Source organism: Chrysemys picta, chromosome 1 (genome assembly GCF_011386835.1).
Source record: "Chrysemys picta bellii isolate R12L10 chromosome 1, ASM1138683v2, whole genome shotgun sequence".
Classification (NCBI taxonomy): Eukaryota; Metazoa; Chordata; order Testudines; family Emydidae; genus Chrysemys; species Chrysemys picta.
The window spans coordinates 124,125,533-124,142,917 of NC_088791.1; the positions used below are offsets into that span (position 1 = coordinate 124,125,533).

The following is a 17,385-nucleotide window of genomic DNA, read 5'->3' on the forward strand; positions in this document are numbered from 1 at the left end:
TTTACAGCGATAGTGTAGACAAGGCCTCAGTGCCACAGTGGCCTTTCCAGTGCTGTACTGCACAACTCTAAAAGTATTTCGTTTTGGGTATGGCATTATATTATATAATCTTATTGTGTAATCATACAATTGGTAGCATTCATTCAAGTCAGATGAAATTACAGATACAAGGCAAATAGCTAGCAAAGTATAAAGCAAATACAGCCAAGAAAATACACTTACAATATGGACTGAAAAAGAATTTCTGTGACTTTCAAAATGGTTTTGATAGCCAAATGTTATAGAAAGAAAACAACCATGATGACAAGATAGCACTTTAAGCAATAGGATAATTATTTTACTGCTGCTTTGAAAATTAGAGAGAGGAGAATAGTTACATTGTAAGTTAAGATAAATGATGAAATTAAATGAAAAACAATCTTCAAATCCTATTATAATATTCTATTGTTTCTATTTAGTGTTCATGTATGATTTTTTTAAGATAAGGAAATTCACAGACAAATCTATGTTAATGGGGAATTAAGATTCTGAGTACATATCAGTAATTTAGAGTAAAATACATTACTGGGATGTTGCAATTATACCCAAACTAAGCATTATAAACCCAGGAAATTCAGAATTAACATATTTGGACTTCTTTTAAATTTAACAGTATGGTATGGAAATACACAATTAGGGCACCCAAACAACCTTAACTCTGCCCTGCAGTGACACCAAGAGGAAAAAAGAAAAGAAAAAAACCTAACATATCTTTAAAAATAATTTGCCATAAACTACTCAGGGAGATCTACAAAAAACTCAAGCCAGAAGCCTGTAATTGATGTGCAGGTAAAGTCCCAGGTCTATCTATGCAAAAGCATTCCAGACTAGGACCTCAATTGATAGGAGTGGAAGGATATCTAGTTTGCGTAAGGCAAATGCCTCTGTTTTGACTTCACTTGACATCTCAGAGATATGCCATGGTATATGTAATTAAAAATGGTTAGATTTTTATCACTTAAAACCTCTCTTTTCTGTTCAACTTTGAAAGGGATGCTCAGGATGAACCTTTTCTGTGTTCCTAATAACAGCCTAGATTATTAAAGTGGAAACAAACAGTTTTCACAATCTACTTTCCATTTCACTGTTTATGTTGTTTATTTGCTTTTTGTCCTTCACTCTATTTGGGCACTCAGTCTAGAATGGTCAATCTCACTTTTGTATTTAGTCAGCTTCTCTTTCTTGATCCTATAAACACAATCAGATAACAATCCCACTCTACTGAGGCTGCAGTTACTAGAGGGGAATGTTTAAATTAAAAGAAAGAAAAACTTTAATTAAAGAATTCATGAAAATATGTATACTCATATCAAGATTTGTAAAAATCAAATGCTGGGACTTCATAAAAATTAGAAATTATGTCTAACTCACTCCACTTTCTTGATCTTTTTTGTAATACCATAGCCTAACGTTCCAGTATAAGGGAAGCAAACTGAAGACTGCATGGTATATTACAGTGATTCTCAAACTTTTGTACTGGTGACCCCTTTCACATAGCAAGCCTCTGAGTGCGAACCCCCCCTTATAAGTTAAAAACACTTTTTAATATATTTAACACCATTATAAATGCTGGATGCAAAGCGGGGTCCGGGATGTAGTCTGACAGCTCACGACCCCCCATGTAATAACCTCGCAACCCCCTGAGGGGTCCTGACCCCCAGTTTGAGAATCCCTGGTATATTAGATTTAGATTATAAGATTTCCTGCGCAGCTGCTGTCTCTTCTGTTTAGGTACAGCCCCCAGCACAATGAGACCCCAATCCTAGCATAATAAAATTAAATTAGTTATAATAATATGTCTTGCTATCATAAATTTTCTTTTAGAAATCTAATTCTAGGAAACAAAAACAAATTTAGCTGACATGGTGTCATTCCACTTCCCCTTGGCCAGTAGCTACCCATCTCATGGGAATTCTACCACTGATGATGCTAGAAATTTAGCAAGACCACCTGACTTCATGAGATTTCTGCCATTGGGGGCCAATACCTGGCAAAAACAACTCTACGTTTTCAGCACTGTCAAATCTAAAACCTAGCCCAAATTCAGTTTGAATCTGAATCCTGGCCTGAACCTAATTAAGCTCCAAAACTGTAAACCATGACTTTCTCCATCTGCACAATAATCACAAGTTATCAAAACAAACTAAAAGAGCCATTGCTGACTCTCTGCTCACGTGTTATGAGAAATGACATACCTATAATAGCTTGCTTCCCAACGTCTTTAATCTTTTCTTTGCTGCGAGGCCGTAAATGGCACTTTGCATCTTTAATTTTAAAGCGAGCTTTCTGCTTGATCGGTGGGGCCAATGAATCTGTTGAAATAAAATTAAAAGTTGTAATTCTTAATGTAGTCTTAAAGGGCCCTGGCACCTATTTTTGAAACGAAGCTGTAGTCTCCTTGTAACATAAAGGAGAGACAGGACTCGATGAATCGATAACTCTTTATTTACCTTGTGTACATTCTATATGTGACTCTTGAATTAATTTCCGTAAGGCTACTTTTCCCACAAACAGATAAGAATAGTCTCAGGTCCACAGACTCTCATCAGCCAATGAGAGTTTGTTCAGTGAGTGTGATTATATCCTGATATTCAGCGTGTGGGCAGAGATCTGAAGAAACCAACGGAACTGGCATTCTTCCTTGTGAGCTTGCCTGTGCAGTCTTGTTGGTGTTTGGCTGCATTAATAAAATCAATTGCTGTAATTTTTCTAACTCTAGTCCTGACTGCCCAAATCACTAAGGATTTGATTCCGATCTCATTACTCTAATGTAAAATTAAATAAACGGAGTTACACTGTTGACAGTTGAAAACTGTCCCTTGCCTGTATGGCAAAAAGGACTGCCTTTAACTACTTTACTGCAGTCTATGGCTCGCAAGCTCTATTCTCCCTCTTACAATCAAAACAAGTCTTTCAGCAGCAGCTGCTGATGTTAAGTTTGCAGGACTCTGCAAAAGTTGCTACACAACTCAGGATTGACTGGAAAATGTAACCGCTGCTTGCCTTTCTAGCAAAGATAACTGCCTTTGAACCACCTAATTGTAGCTGACAAGCCTCCTTCCCAGTCAGCACAGACTTCTTCTGATGAGAGCACTAACAGACAACACATTTCAAACCGACGCTAAGTCTCACACATGCTCAGCAGTGTGCCACCTGCTTTTCCTGTAGCATCACTTGTGCAGCTTATGGGTTATCTACTTTAAATGTCCAATTTACATTTTAAAGGGATATCAGGCTTACCCACCTCTCCTCTGACAGGCAGCTGAGTTTCATTGTTCTGCTTATCCACACCCCACCATCAACTAAGCTCATACCCTAACACCTCCCAATATACATTACGTATATATAAAATATTTATTTATAAAACTGGAAAATACAACCAGAAGATTAATCAACTCTCCATTCAAGGAAAATCAGCCGTGAAATATCTAGAGTCCTGAAAACTTAACACCAGCAGATGCTTATAGTTAGTTGTCCAAGGCTTCCCATTCTAACGTCCTGTTTTCAGTCGCTTACAACTTAGCTGAACTTTAAACACTGGGGCTGAAGTTTTCGATGTGGGATGTCTGCTTCAGGGTGGCTTATTTTAAAAAGTTTTAGCAAAAATAGTTCAGCCATTTTGGAGGACAAGATTAGGGAAAAATATAATGTTTGCCCGTGTTAAACAAAATTCTTACAGCCATTTTGTTGAGAAGCTCTGGCACCTCCATGCTCTGGAGCTAGGTTTTAAAATTTAGTGTGAGGGTGGGGGGAAACCCTGGTGCCAAGAGTGTGTCTTTTATTCCCTTGTGAAAATTTGCCCAAATTTGACCACGTTACAAAATGCAGTTTGCACATGCTCAGTTAGAGACCTGTTAGAATTTGGCAGCTAAATTCTCAAAAATTCCATCCTCACTGAACATGGTCCAGCCCCTCAAAACTCGTATATGTCGACTGGACTGTACATGTGCCATACCCCCGCACCGGCTGAACATATTCCTGCCCAGATTCACTGGAAACAATAGTATGTGATCATGTAGCTAAAGATGGGAATCCTAATGAATATTCATAAGGGAGCCTTAGGGCTTGCACAAACAACCTTAATTCGGGCATTTCCTAACTTTTGAGTGCTCAACTTTCAACCCTAACATTCTTTTAAAATACTTTTTTTGGATGCTATTTATATATTAGATATCTATCAATATCTATTTATATTTAGATATATCAAAACACATGTGCACACACGCGAATTGTGTAGTACATACCTGCACAACTGGGAAGTGTTGTGTTACGTTTCTGTTGGGCTTTGCCTTGCTGGACTGGAACTCCACAGCTCAGTGTGTAACTATTCTCTGAATCTGAACAGAAATGAAAAAGTGGATGCAGAGTGAGGCATATACAAACAATCCTTTCTGACACATTCCTCTCAATCTTCACTAATCAGCACGAACACACAATTTTTGAATAATCACATCAGTTATCTACTTTGTGTGTCTAATTAACATTTGGAAGGGTTGAATGGACACAGGCTTGGGTTTGCCAAAGTCTACTTGTTTCCAATTGTTGACTACAGGGCCGGCTCTAGGCACCAGCAAACCAAGCATGTCCTTGGGGCGGCACAACTCTATAGAGGCGGCATGGCGGCATTCCCGGGGCGGCACTTCACTCTCGGAGGTTTTCTTTCTTTCTTTTTTTTTTTGCTTAGAGCGGCAAAAATACTAGAGCCATCCCTGGTTTACTACAAACTTTATGTTCTTCCATCACTAGAATTCCACATCTTATACACAAGGGGGGATGCTAACCATGAATCATTTAAGGGCAATGATCAGCAAATACTTTATTGTGTTTGTACCTCACAGTCAATGGGCTTTGATAATCTCACTTAATTCACAAATACATTACATGCTTTACTGAGTAATTCTAATTTCAGCATTTTGACGGAGTTTTTAAAAGAAAAATATAAAACACCTAGGGCCATAATAGGGCTTACTCACTGCATGGTCAAAATTGTGCATTTGTGTGTGCAAATTAGGTACAGAGTTTCACTTATCTCTGCTAGACTGATAATAAAACTAGAATCTCTGCACAGCATTTAACAGCACCAAAAGCAAATACAAAAAGGACCATATTGTATATAAATCTCCGAAGGGGAGAGAGAAGATATAGAAACAGTTAATATTAAATAAAAAAAAAAAAACTAAGTAGAGAACAGGAACCTGTAGTAAGTGATACAGCAAAATACAGACAAAAAAGGATGAGGTAACTGGCAGTGCATGTATAATTGAGACCCAGACAGACTAGTTTTGTAATAGTTGATTCTAGCATCATAGTTAATGTAGCAAATAACACAGCTGAGGATTGGTTTGTTGCCATGCAGTTTATTTTCAGTCTCAAGTGTAGGAAGTCTTCTGCCACAAAACTAGATCTGATAGAGAATGTCCATTTGTTATGTGTGTCTTAGGATAAAGTTAAAATGAGGTAATTGCTCTGTTCAGCTCATCCCATTGCTCTGCCAAGTCCCTGTGTGAGCGATGAAGTTCTTTGCGTTGTGGCCGTGGAGCTGAAGTTGTTCATTATGACTTGCAATACCCTAATCAGTCTGGAACCTGCCTGAGGCCTCCTTTATCTCCATGCCATATTGCCACTGTTGGGCTGCTGGCAGGGTGTGTGCATGAGGGCCCCTTTCTTTGGAATTCACTCCCCACCCTTGTCCAACTACCCGACTAGGCTGACTTGCAGGATATAATGTACAGTCCATCTTTCTAAGCAGATATTTGAGGAGGGCTGAGGTGGCTCTATTGCTATAGTGAAGAACTGGCTGGAATTAGCTGAAATTAATTATTTCATTTCTTCAAGTTTCTGGAATTTGCTGAATTGATACTTTAATTTAGTCAAGCTTCTCATTGTATCCTAGATAACGCATTAGTCCTTCACAGCCTTTCACTATTTTTAGTACGTCTTTTATTGTTTTCTCAAATGTCACCTATTTTTAATTACGTAGGGCCCAACCCTGCAATGAGAGATGGGGGTGATTAGCAAGTCACAGGATCAGGCCCTTATAGTGTGCTGTAAGAGTGTTTAATGAGCATTTGCACATGTACTTTAACCTACAAGTGATATCCCCCACCCCCCTGTATTTGTTCATAATAAAAACTTAATGAAAGCGTTATGAATACAATTAAAAAAAACACAAACAAAACAAGGTCACCTTATGTACAGACGTCGATATGAAAATGCAACATTGTACCCACCTGGAACAAACAGGGTATTGGAAGGGCATGACAAAAAGCAGCTCTCTAGTCCTCCTGATTTACTACAGACAAGTTGTGCTTTAGGAGCTGGTTTGGCATTTGGGAGGCATTTCACCATCTCTGAGGAAGAAGAAATAAAAAAATCAACCTGGGCAGCCTGGCAGCCATGACAGGCTGCTCCCTGACAACAGTGATCCACAGTATTACTAGCAGAGATAGGCATGAACAATAATCCATGTCCAAGCATCCCTAAGCTTTGTGTATGTTGGGGGGAGAATATCTGGCATTTGAACTTGGATCTGGACTTAAAGTTTGCACCTGGCTCATATCTTTATAATAAGCCGAGCCCAAAATCTGCATCAGAAAATCCCCCAATACTGGAATGCTCCAAATCCAGATCTAGATTTTGAAGCTCGGGTGCACTGCTAGTTATTAGAGAAATTCAGTGCAAAATCTAGTCTCAGAAGTTGGCGGTAATAGTAGTCATATGAGATCCCTTGCCTTTTTTTCAGTAATATTACCCTATTCATGGTGTACCATGGGACCCACTGCAGCAACAAACACGGGAGTCACTCTCACTAAAACTTGTTTATTGACATTCTTGACAGAGTAGTGTTTCCCATCTCCAGCACTCACTGACTATGCTCCCAGCACCTCTCTCTTTTTAATTCCTGCTCCACCCTCAACTTCCTCATCTTGGAATAGAAAACCTCCAAAGAGAGCTGAGATGCTTCAGGAAGTGCTAGGGATGAGTCAAGCCAGGGGTATTTCTTCCCTCTGAACCAATGCCCCAGCACAATGCTTTGAAGAGACACTGCTACAGAAGGGGACGTCTTTCAGATGACACCCAAATAGAAGTTCTGACCACTTTGTATCAGTGTGTAAGTACCCCTGGCATGTGCTTTTAGAGAAGTGTAACTCTTGTATCCTGGAAGCGTGCCAATAAATTCCTACCTAAATCCCCTCTCCCCCCACACAGTTTCTTTACAGGAGAAAGGCAGAGTCTTCTGTAGCATTTAGTTTAATAAGTGCTAATTAAAGTTTGATTTGGATAAGGTATTCCTCATTTCCCGTCCTGAACTATTATGCAATTTTACTGCGAGCTGTTGAACAATTTCTGGGATTCAGTGCAGAAGTGACTGCATGTCAGTAATGGATTAAGCGATCCCAATAAAGGATTTAAATTGAAATTCCTTGAGATGCAAGGAACTATTTTAAACAGAAATCATTATTATAAACATAAATTACTGTTATGTGCATTTCTCAGCTGTAGCCACTAGGTGTCATCAGTATCCGCACCAATGCTATGATACCTAAACACTTTTCTTTTGCTCTTTTATAACTTTCTTTTTTATATTTTGTTTGAACTAAGGAGTTGAAGGGTTGTTAGGCCCTTCTTCAAGCAGATACTAAAGGGTAAATTGGGTTTTCAAAACTACATCAAGTTTCTGCATGGCTAATCCTGCTTAAAACCTATACAAACTCAGCAGAGACATATATGGGTATGCGTACACTGCCATCAGAGGGATGTTTGTGGCATGGGTTGTCATACCCATACTAACATGGCTAAAAATAGCAGCAAAGATACAGCAGCACCAATTCTGATGCAGGCTAGCAATGTATGTACCCACAGGATCCCTGGTGGGATTGCACCACTAGCTCTGAAGCCCATGCTGCTGCATCTTCACTACTATTTCAACCGTGCTACCTAGAATAAAGTTAGCACAGGTATGTCAACCCGTATCAATGTAGCACTTGGCAGCGTAGACAGACTCTATGTCTCTGAGGCCACTTTCTCCTGATAGTTTCCTGACACACCTCATTAGACGGTTCTTGCTTTATAAGATCCCATTGGCTGAACCCTGCTTTCCTTCCTGCTGGGCTCCAACACCGCAACTATACTGCTTTGTATACAGCAGTGATTGGGAGTTTAGAACTGCAGCATCAAAACCCAGTGGAATGACAGCCATGTCAGTCTGGGATCCACCCGTGATAGTCTGCCAGGTTCAAAAGTTTGGGTGGAACTAAGCAGGGCCCAGATAAAATAGACCAGTTGAACAATCTTGGCTGGCTTGTGCTGAGTAAAATGGGAGCACAGATTAGAGCAAGGATACGGTGACAGAGTCCGGATATCTACATTATATTCCTGGCTTCCCTGATCTATTGTATAAATGTGCAGGGCCACCCAGAGGATTCAAGGGGCCTGGGGTCTTTGGTGGCAGGGGTCCTTCCGCTCCGGGTCTTCAGGGCACTTCGGCGGTGGGTCCCGGAGCGAGTGAAGGACCCGCTGCCAAATTGCCACCAAAGACCCGGAGCAGAAGAAGCCCTCGCCGCCGAAGACCCGGAGCGGAAGAAGCCCTCGCCGCCGAAGACCCGGAGCGGAAGAGGCTCTGGGTCTTCAGCAGTGGGTCCTTCACTCCCTCCAGGTGTGTTCGGCAGCACTGAAGGACCTGCTGCCGAAGACCCACCGAAAACTCTCGTGGGGACCCCTGAAAACTCTTGTGGGGGCCCCAGTGGGGCCCGGGACCTGGGGCAAATTGCCCCACTTGCCCCCCTCTGGGTGGCCCTGTAAATGTGTGCAAGTCCCTTCAACCTCTCTTGATTTCTGAATCTGGAATAAGGGAATAATCATACTTATCTCTCTCACAGGACTGTTTTGATGCTTAATTAAGTAAAGTTTGTAAAACACTGAGATCTTTGGACTGAGAGGATTACTGTATAGAAGTACAAACTGTTACTATTGAGCAAAAGAGGATTCTGTAGATTGAATGTTCATGAGTTACTTAGCATTCACTATCATTAGATCTTCTCATCCTCCGTCTCCTGATACTCATATATTCTCATGTTGTAACAGTAGTTTATAACATAGTTTTCTCCAGACTATGCTGGTAAAAAACAAGATCAGCAGAAAGACTATGTTCATTGTAATCCTTGTTAGAAATATAGGGGAGAAATCTTTGTCCGTCAAATAATAATGGACAACATCAGTCAAGAAGGATATTTTATTTTCAGTCTTCCAACAAGGTATTACAATGAATGAAGAAAAATGTATGACTATGAAAATACTCTTAACAGAGCCCTTTATTGTGGAATCAATTTTTTTTAATAGAATGAGGGGGAATACAATGCAATACGTTATTAGTGTAATTATATACTAGATCTCAAAAGATTATCATTCCTGTTGTTAGTTTATGGCTCATTTCTGAGGACTAGTTTGTACACTGGCAGGGCGACAATCTAGATGGTCTAGAAAGAATTTTCCATCTCTAGTTCCTATAACAATACTTAGCTCATATATAGCATTTTTCTTCCATAGATCAGAAAGAACTTTACAAAGAAAAGTGGGGAAATTGAGGCACAGAATGGCACAGTGACTTGGCTGTGATCACAGAGAAAGCCAGGGGCAGAGCTGGAAACAGAACACAATCCCCTCATTTCCAGCCCAGTGTTTTATCCACTTCACCAAACTGCCTTCCCTATATAGATGGGTAGATTCTATTAAGTAAACTTCCTTATCTATTGTTCTATCTGGCTATCAATACATGCTTGGCAATTACATTAATTCCTAGCAGTTTTAAATCTAAACACAGGTTTAGGTTAAATGATTTCTAAAATGTCAGCACCATCATTTAAAAAAATATAATTCATATGAAATTGGCAGAAGTGGGCAGATGACGTCTGTTTTGTATGATAGGGAAATATTGTGGAATGTCAACATGACTTCACTTTGTTATTCTTCAACATTTTTATTAGCTATCCATCTCTGTGCCTTTTCCTTAGGCATTTCCTGTCTTACAAGGCAGTTGAGTCACTGTACTTGAAGCATGGTGGCATTTCATGCATCAGCTATTGAACTCATATTACGCTTTATTTTAGCCAAAAGGCCAAGGAGCAGTCAGACAGCTAGGAAGAATCTCTGTTTTCAGAGGTTTCTAGGCTGGCCTTAAAGATCCACTCTGGAATGGAAGTGGGAAGACAAGATCTAAGTGCAGGAGTGATGTTTGGCCATATCCTGCAAACATGAATGCATGGGAGTAGTCTCGTAGGGAGATTACTCAGATAAAGTTACACACAGGCCTAAGTATTTGTAGTTGTGCCTTGTTGTGTATGTAAATTCTTCTCCTCACAAACTCTGCTCTGTTATTTGAAATAATAATAATACAAAGTATAACAAAAGGCCCCCAAGGCCAGGCCAGTGTCTCTATGGCTTGTGCCCTCAGGCATTCACGGTCAACCTTTTCTTGGAGAGACTTCCCCTGGGGACAAGAGGAAGTTCAGGCTATGCGTCCATTCCATCATTGACCTCTGCCAATTAATGCTTATTAGTGTTAGCGGTGGTTGCCATTTTTGTGATGTGGACATGTCCTTTAGAAACTGATAGGACACCATCAATTGATATCACACCACAGAGCCTTAAATAAAAACAACCTTGAGGGTTACAATGTGCTGCTGTTTTAAACTCGTGGCAGACTCTGTGGTCCTCACTAGGCCAGAACACTGACTAGAGTAAGTGGGTGTTTTGCCTGAATGAGGAGTGCAGGATCAGGCCCCAAACACAGCTATCAGAAGGTGCTCAGGTAAAAAGAGTTTTACCATTGTTAATGATAGGTTAACCTAACGCCACACCCACCCACTTCAGAAATATGTAAATCAAATGAAAATATGTTTCAGAGATAGTGCCAGAAAACATCGTCCCAGCACAGCAGCTTCTGCTGTGTTTAAAATTAGACCCATAATGCTGCAAAGCACAAGAAAAAGACGTGGATGTGGCTGTAATAGAAGTTTACCATGGAGTACCTGACTACACACACTGAGTGTCACAGACTCCAATTTTCAGAGTAGCAGCCGTGTTAGTCTGTATCCTCAAAAAGAAGAACAGGAGTACTTGTGGCACCTTAGAGACTAACAAATTTATTAGAGCATAAGCTTTCGTGGACTACAGCCCACTTCTTCGGATGCTAATGTGGTCCATCAAAAATAGGTTTCTATTTCTGACCTTTCCAAGTTACTGTACCAAGTGGAAAACAGGTATGACGCAATCACATGAAAGTAAAAGTTACTCACTTACCAACACAGTCCTTTTTATTCCAGTGTAGCTTCTTTCCAGGTGGACAGACGCATTCATAGCTCCCCATTGTATTAATGCACCCATAGTCGCAGCTACCGTTGTTGATGCTACATTCATCAACATCTGAAAATATATTTCAACAGGTCAATATAGTATTATACACTATGTAATACACACACATAGACTGTGTACTAAAAACATACTGTGCTTAAGCCCGTACATCTCTATTATACATGTCATATAGAGAATTCATATAATAATGATATATAAATATGTATAATGCAGACTGCAAAACATTTTAATGCACAGAATATCTGAGTATCCTTATACAGACACTCACACAGTCCCTAATCCTGCAAAGACTTATGCATGTGCTTAAATTTACTTACTATAACTTGGCCACACTAAAATTCATGGAATTACTCACAATACATAAAGCAGATGTATAACTCACTGCAGGATTGGAACCATAATACATATTGTACTATACTGACAACTTCAAAGCAGTACGTCTCTGTGAGATTAAATCATTGTGACTTATCAGAAAGATACATTATTCATAATGTAAGTTGTATAATAGAGAGGAACAGAACATATGTTTTAAAAGATGGATTATGATTAAGGGAGAAAATACATATTTGATGGGAATGGGTATATTAAGCATAATTTGTTTAGTCTACTACTCAGATGGAACTAATGAAAAGAAGGAGTCTTGTTATAGCCAGGCAAAGCAATTACCAAAAATGTGTCAACTGATATTCCAGTTAAAGGTTTTAAACTTTAGAAATATTTGTTCGGAATTAAGCATTACTTGTTTAATTTACTCAATCAGCATTTATGTAAGATTTCATTTATATCCTGGAATAATACACAGTAAAAATATTCAGTGCTGTTACAGCCATTGCCTGTATGAGCTTGAAAAGAGACCCAGCTTTGAAATTAATTCAGGGATCATAACTTATGGTTGTTCCGAGACAGAAAAGTAAGTTTGGTTTTGGCCAGTATAAACCCATTATTCTGCAGACATAAAGTAGTTAACAGTACATTCAGTGCTGTGTTGCCTACTCTCCTGATTTTATTGCGAGTCTTGTGCTATCAGGTGTTTTTCTTCAAGCCCCAGATGTTGGAATCAAGAGACTGCATGAAAATCTTAGCTTTCATATTTTTTAAAGAGTAAAGTTTCTAACTTTCATGGTTGTAAAGAAAAGCTGGGAAATATGAAGCAACTATACTGTAGAGGCTCAGAAAAAAACCAACCCCGTCTGGATGAAAGATCAGGAGATTTTTCTAAATTAATAATTTCATGATTTTGTAGGGCCTGATTTAAGATTTTTGAATGCTTGGGGTTGGCAATACTGAAAAGTGAAATGCCAGCTCCCTGGCTCCCTCCCTGCCTGGAAGGCTCTTGTCAGTTTCACTTTTTGCCAGTAAAACTGAGAAAAGCTTTCCTGGAGGGCCATGGAGGCTGAACACCCTGACTCTCTGCTTCTTCCCAGCTTCAGGAGCCGGAGGGGCAGAGAGATCTGGAATGATCTGACTCACCCAGGAGGCACTGGCTCTCTGCCTTTCTGGCCCTGGAACGGGGGGGGGGGAAGGGGTGGATGAGGGGCTAGGGACCCCAGTTCTCTGCATCTCCAGACTGGAACAGGAAGGTTCTTGTCAATTTCACAAAGGAATTTGACAAGATCCTTTCAGGCCAGAAGCTGGGAAGTTGAAAAATTCTGTTTTGGTTCTCCTGAAGTGGAATTTCTCTCAAAACCCTTCTAATGAAAAATTCAGGATGAATATTTTTCAAAAAACGTGTTGTTGTTTTTTTTGGTAGGAAAGGATTTTTATTTTCTGGACAGCTCTAAAAAAGATGCCTGGTTTCAAAGGTGCTGGATACTTGTAGCTTTTGTGGACTTCTATAGGCCTACTTGCATGAGTAACTACATATTTTGAGGAGGGTTTGCACAGTCAGGCAGTGTCAGACTAAGGGCTATGAAAAATATATACTTTAAGTACAGATGGCCTTTACTGTAACATATGCTTCTAACAGAGCTCCAGTGAGAGCAATAAGGGTTGTGCATGCAGCAAGAAGGGAGGAGGGATAGCTCAGTGGTTTGAGCATTGGCCTGCTAAACCCAGGGTTGTGAGTTCTCTCATTGAGGGGGCCATTTAGGGAACTGGGGTAAAAATCTGTCTGGGGATTGGTCCTGCTTTGAGCAGGGGGGTGGACTAGATGACCTCCTGAGGTCCCTTCCAACCCTCATATTCTATGCTATGGCCCATAATACAGGCACTCCCTTTCATTATTAGATACTACTAAAGAGAGAGAGAGAGAAAATAAGACTGAACTAATTTGGAACAAATAGAATCCTGCCAATTCCCTGCCTTAGATAATACAAATTAAAAAGTTTATTAAGAACCAAACTTGAATTAAACCTTTTTGAGGGTTCTGAAATACTTCCCCCCTGTTGTCTGAACTTTGATTTCTGCTCTGTGCCATATGGACGATACCCACCACCATGATTTATTTATTCTATCATAAACATCCTTCTCCAGGAACAGATTAAAACTAATGACATAGGTCTGAGCTGCAAAGGTCAGCTTCAGATCTGAGCTTCTGGTTCTGCCCATTATGGAAATAAGGCCAGCAATGATATTTGGATCTGAATTCAGTCTTGCCCAAAGTTTATTGGGTATTTGGATCTAGGTTTGGGTCATGACCCATCTCTTATTAAAAAACAAATAGGGCCTCTTTCATCCAAAACTTTGGAGTCTCCAAAAAATAAGCATCTCCCCTTGACTCCCTAACTGGCATAGATTCTCACAGCCCTCAAATCTGATCTTGCTTCTACAAGTCCTCTCAAGTGGACTCTTCTTCCCAGTTCCTCCACGCAGATGAACTCTTTGTACTTCTCTCACCCAGTTCCTGGATATTTTTGCGATCTCATTAATTCACTGCATGCACATGTTTTCTCCTCCTAGAGAAGTAGGACATGGATATCATAAGTGGAGGTCTCCTTTTAACCCCACAAAAACTGGGGAATTCAGAATTCAGACAAAAACAATGGGTCAAATTCTGCCTCAGTTACTCCTGTATATATCAGCTTCAAACTGAGTTGTATGATCATATAATCAACATCAGAATTTAACCCAATATTTTTGGTTTGCCCCATTATCCCTTAGCACTGACAGACCTTGCTAGTAATATGTGAGGGGAAATCTCACATACAGTATTCATATACATCAGAATGGTGAACTCTTAGAGCCAGATTCTGCTCTCAGTAACTCCACTGAACTAAATGGACTTATTCTGGTTTTACGCTGATCAGCATGTGACTGAGAACAGAATCTGGCTCTGAACACTTTGCTTTTGTGGGTTTAAAATTAGACCTTTAAGATTATCTGAATATACTTTTGTTTATAGCTTAATACACATTTTACTCAGATTATACTTCGCATAAATTCAGGGTACTCTGGCAAAAACACCAAACTCTACTTTTACCAAACAAAACTTATTAGTTTTAAAGTAAAAAGAATAAATGGAAAATTCCTTTTGAACCTCAGTCTTTTCTAACTTTAATTTAGATTTAAGGCTGTAGGATGGAACGAATGGACTCTCATATATTGTGTGTTTACACTGTATTTTTATAATGCTGATCTGATTAGTTAAAAGCATTGTTCAGACTAAATACACTTAACATGTTCCACAAGAAAAAACTATTGTTTTCCTTTGACCAGTATTTTTAAATGTTCAGGTAGGAGACCACAGAAATGCCTCAGAGACTATGTCTGTGTTGCAATTAAAAACCCACAGCTGGCTTGTGCCAGCTGACTTGGGCTCACGGGGCTTGGGCTGTGGGGCTGTTTAATTGCAGCGTAGACTTCTGGGCTTGGGCAGGAGCCCAGCTCTAGGACCCTGTGAAGTGGGAGGGTCCCAGAGCTCAGGCTCCAGCCGAAGCTGGAAAATCGACACTGCAATTAAACAGCCCCGCAGCCAGAGACCCATGAGCCCAAGTCGGCTGGCACAAGTCAGCTGCGGGTGTCTAACTGCAGTGTAGACATACCCTCAGAGTGATAGCTAGTGTCGTGGCAAAAGGTTGTGTACTGTGATACAGCTGCTGCGCAGTGGACTTAAATTCAATAGTGGGCATGACAGTCTCCGTTCCTGACCATGCTGAGGTTGTGCCTATAGCGAAGTTTATACAGTACATGCGATGTGAGGAAAAATGGCCACACGGCTATGCTGTCAAAACACCTTGTCACCTGATTTGCCAAACACCACTAGATATTCCATACCCTGATCCAAATTACCAGCAGTTATGAATTAGGTGTGAGAGATAGGTGTGTTTCATTAAGCATGGGACTGGGAATGAGTACACCTGATTTCTAGTCCTGACTCAACAAACCTTTAGCATGTCACACAAGCTATATGCCTCAGTTTCCCCACTTATAAAATGGGAATTCTAACTGGAAGACTAAAAGCAGCAAAGACTCCTGTGGCACCTTATAGACTAACAGACGTATAGGAGCATGAGCTTTCATGGGTGAATACCCACTTCTTCGGATGCAGCATCTGAAGAAGTGGGTATTCACCCACGAAAGTTCATGCTCCTATACGTCTGTTAGTCTATAAGGTGCCACAGGACTCTTTGCTGCTTTTACAGATCCAGACTAACACGGCTACCCCTCTGATACTTAACTGGAAGAGGAGGATTAAGTAGATAATGTACATAAAATGCTTTGAATGTGGACAATATTTTCTAAGTGCTATGTATTAATAGCTGGGGGCAAAGGGCCAGATTTAAATTAACCAACTAATTAAGACTATATTGAAGGTAGGCTGATATAAATGATGTGTTATTTATTTAAAAGCAACAGAACTATTATATGTAATTATGTAGGTAAGAATACCATCCCTCTTCTATACCTTTGTATGTTGCTTGTCAGCTGAGGTCCTGATCCTGCAAATACATGCATGATTCCCATCACAGGTTAAGAAGGGTTAAAGGCCAGTGAGTCATAGTTATTACATCTGTGCTGCAATTAATTAGTTGCTTTTCAGCCAACAAGGGCAGGACTAAGACAGGTCAGGTGACACTTGGGCCTTATAAAAGGCAGAGAGAGTTCACAGGGATGAGAAAGGCTCCTGTGAAGGGTCTAGAACTAGCTTTGCAGGAGTCCAGAAGTTCAGGAAGACTCATTCTGAGGGAGCCAGTGCTCAATACTGGAGCAGGGGAGAAGACTCAACAGTAAGCCCAGAAAGGGGAGTGGGAACAGAATGCAGAAGAAGGGCTGATCTGCAGGGACTTTGGATGTTAGGTAGACTTTTATGTTACACAGAACTAGATGCTTCTCAGCTGGAGGGCTGTGTCATCCACAAAGTCAAATGGTCTTCAGGGGCTGGCTGGGGTGAGGACCCCTACCTGAAGAAGCTCCGATGATAGAGGACACTTACAGCAGTGAACATAATTGCTTACAGCAACTTTACCATTGTGGAAGCTATCTGACATGTTGTTATAGCTATGCTGGTCCCAGGATATTAGAGAGACAACGCACAGGCGTAGTTTGCCTGTTATATTTCAGGGGGAGGGGGGCAAAGTGCGCATGCACACTCACGCACACATGTGTATGCTGAAGGCAGTTCCCTTGGCTCATTGGTTCTCTCTCCCCGCCTGCAGGGGGGAACAGGCCGGCTTAACAGGGGAGCCTGAGCTGCTGTTGGTGGCCACTGCGGCACCGGCTCTGCAGCAATGTCACTGCTCTGGTGCTGCTGCAGCTGCCTCCCTGCTGGGGCTGTGGATGTTGCTACTGCCGAGAGAGGACCCCACATGCCGGGCTCCTGCTTCCCTCTGCCCATTCCCGTAGCCCCTTTCTTTCCCATCCCATCCCCCTTCCTGTCCCCACTGTCCCCTGACCCATCCCACTGTCTACCCCTTTTCCCCCAGCCCTTATATTGCGCTGCCACCCCCCCGCCCCCCGGCAGGCACTCACCGTTGTACAGGAAACAGGCGGGCACTAGGACTCAGGAGGCGGTGTCCAGCTGCCGAGGCAGCATCCCGG

General features: G+C 41.0%; 1 protein-coding gene across 8 annotated transcripts in view; it reads right to left on the reverse strand.

Moving 5' to 3' along the window:
* The window catches only part of SCUBE1 (signal peptide, CUB domain and EGF like domain containing 1), a 307,537-nt gene that overhangs the window by 37,438 nt on the left and 252,714 nt on the right, over nt 1-17,385 (reverse strand). For all 8 annotated transcript variants that reach the window (XM_005296703.4, XM_008165966.4, XM_042848272.2 and 5 more), the window contains 4 exons: nt 11,338-11,460; nt 6,270-6,389; nt 4,284-4,376; nt 2,235-2,351 (listed from right to left, as the gene is read on the reverse strand). In XM_005296703.4, coding sequence (XP_005296760.2) covers nt 2,235-2,351; nt 4,284-4,376; nt 6,270-6,389; nt 11,338-11,460 — 453 coding nt within the window. The remainder of the gene's footprint in view (nt 1-2,234; nt 2,352-4,283; nt 4,377-6,269; nt 6,390-11,337; nt 11,461-17,385) is intronic.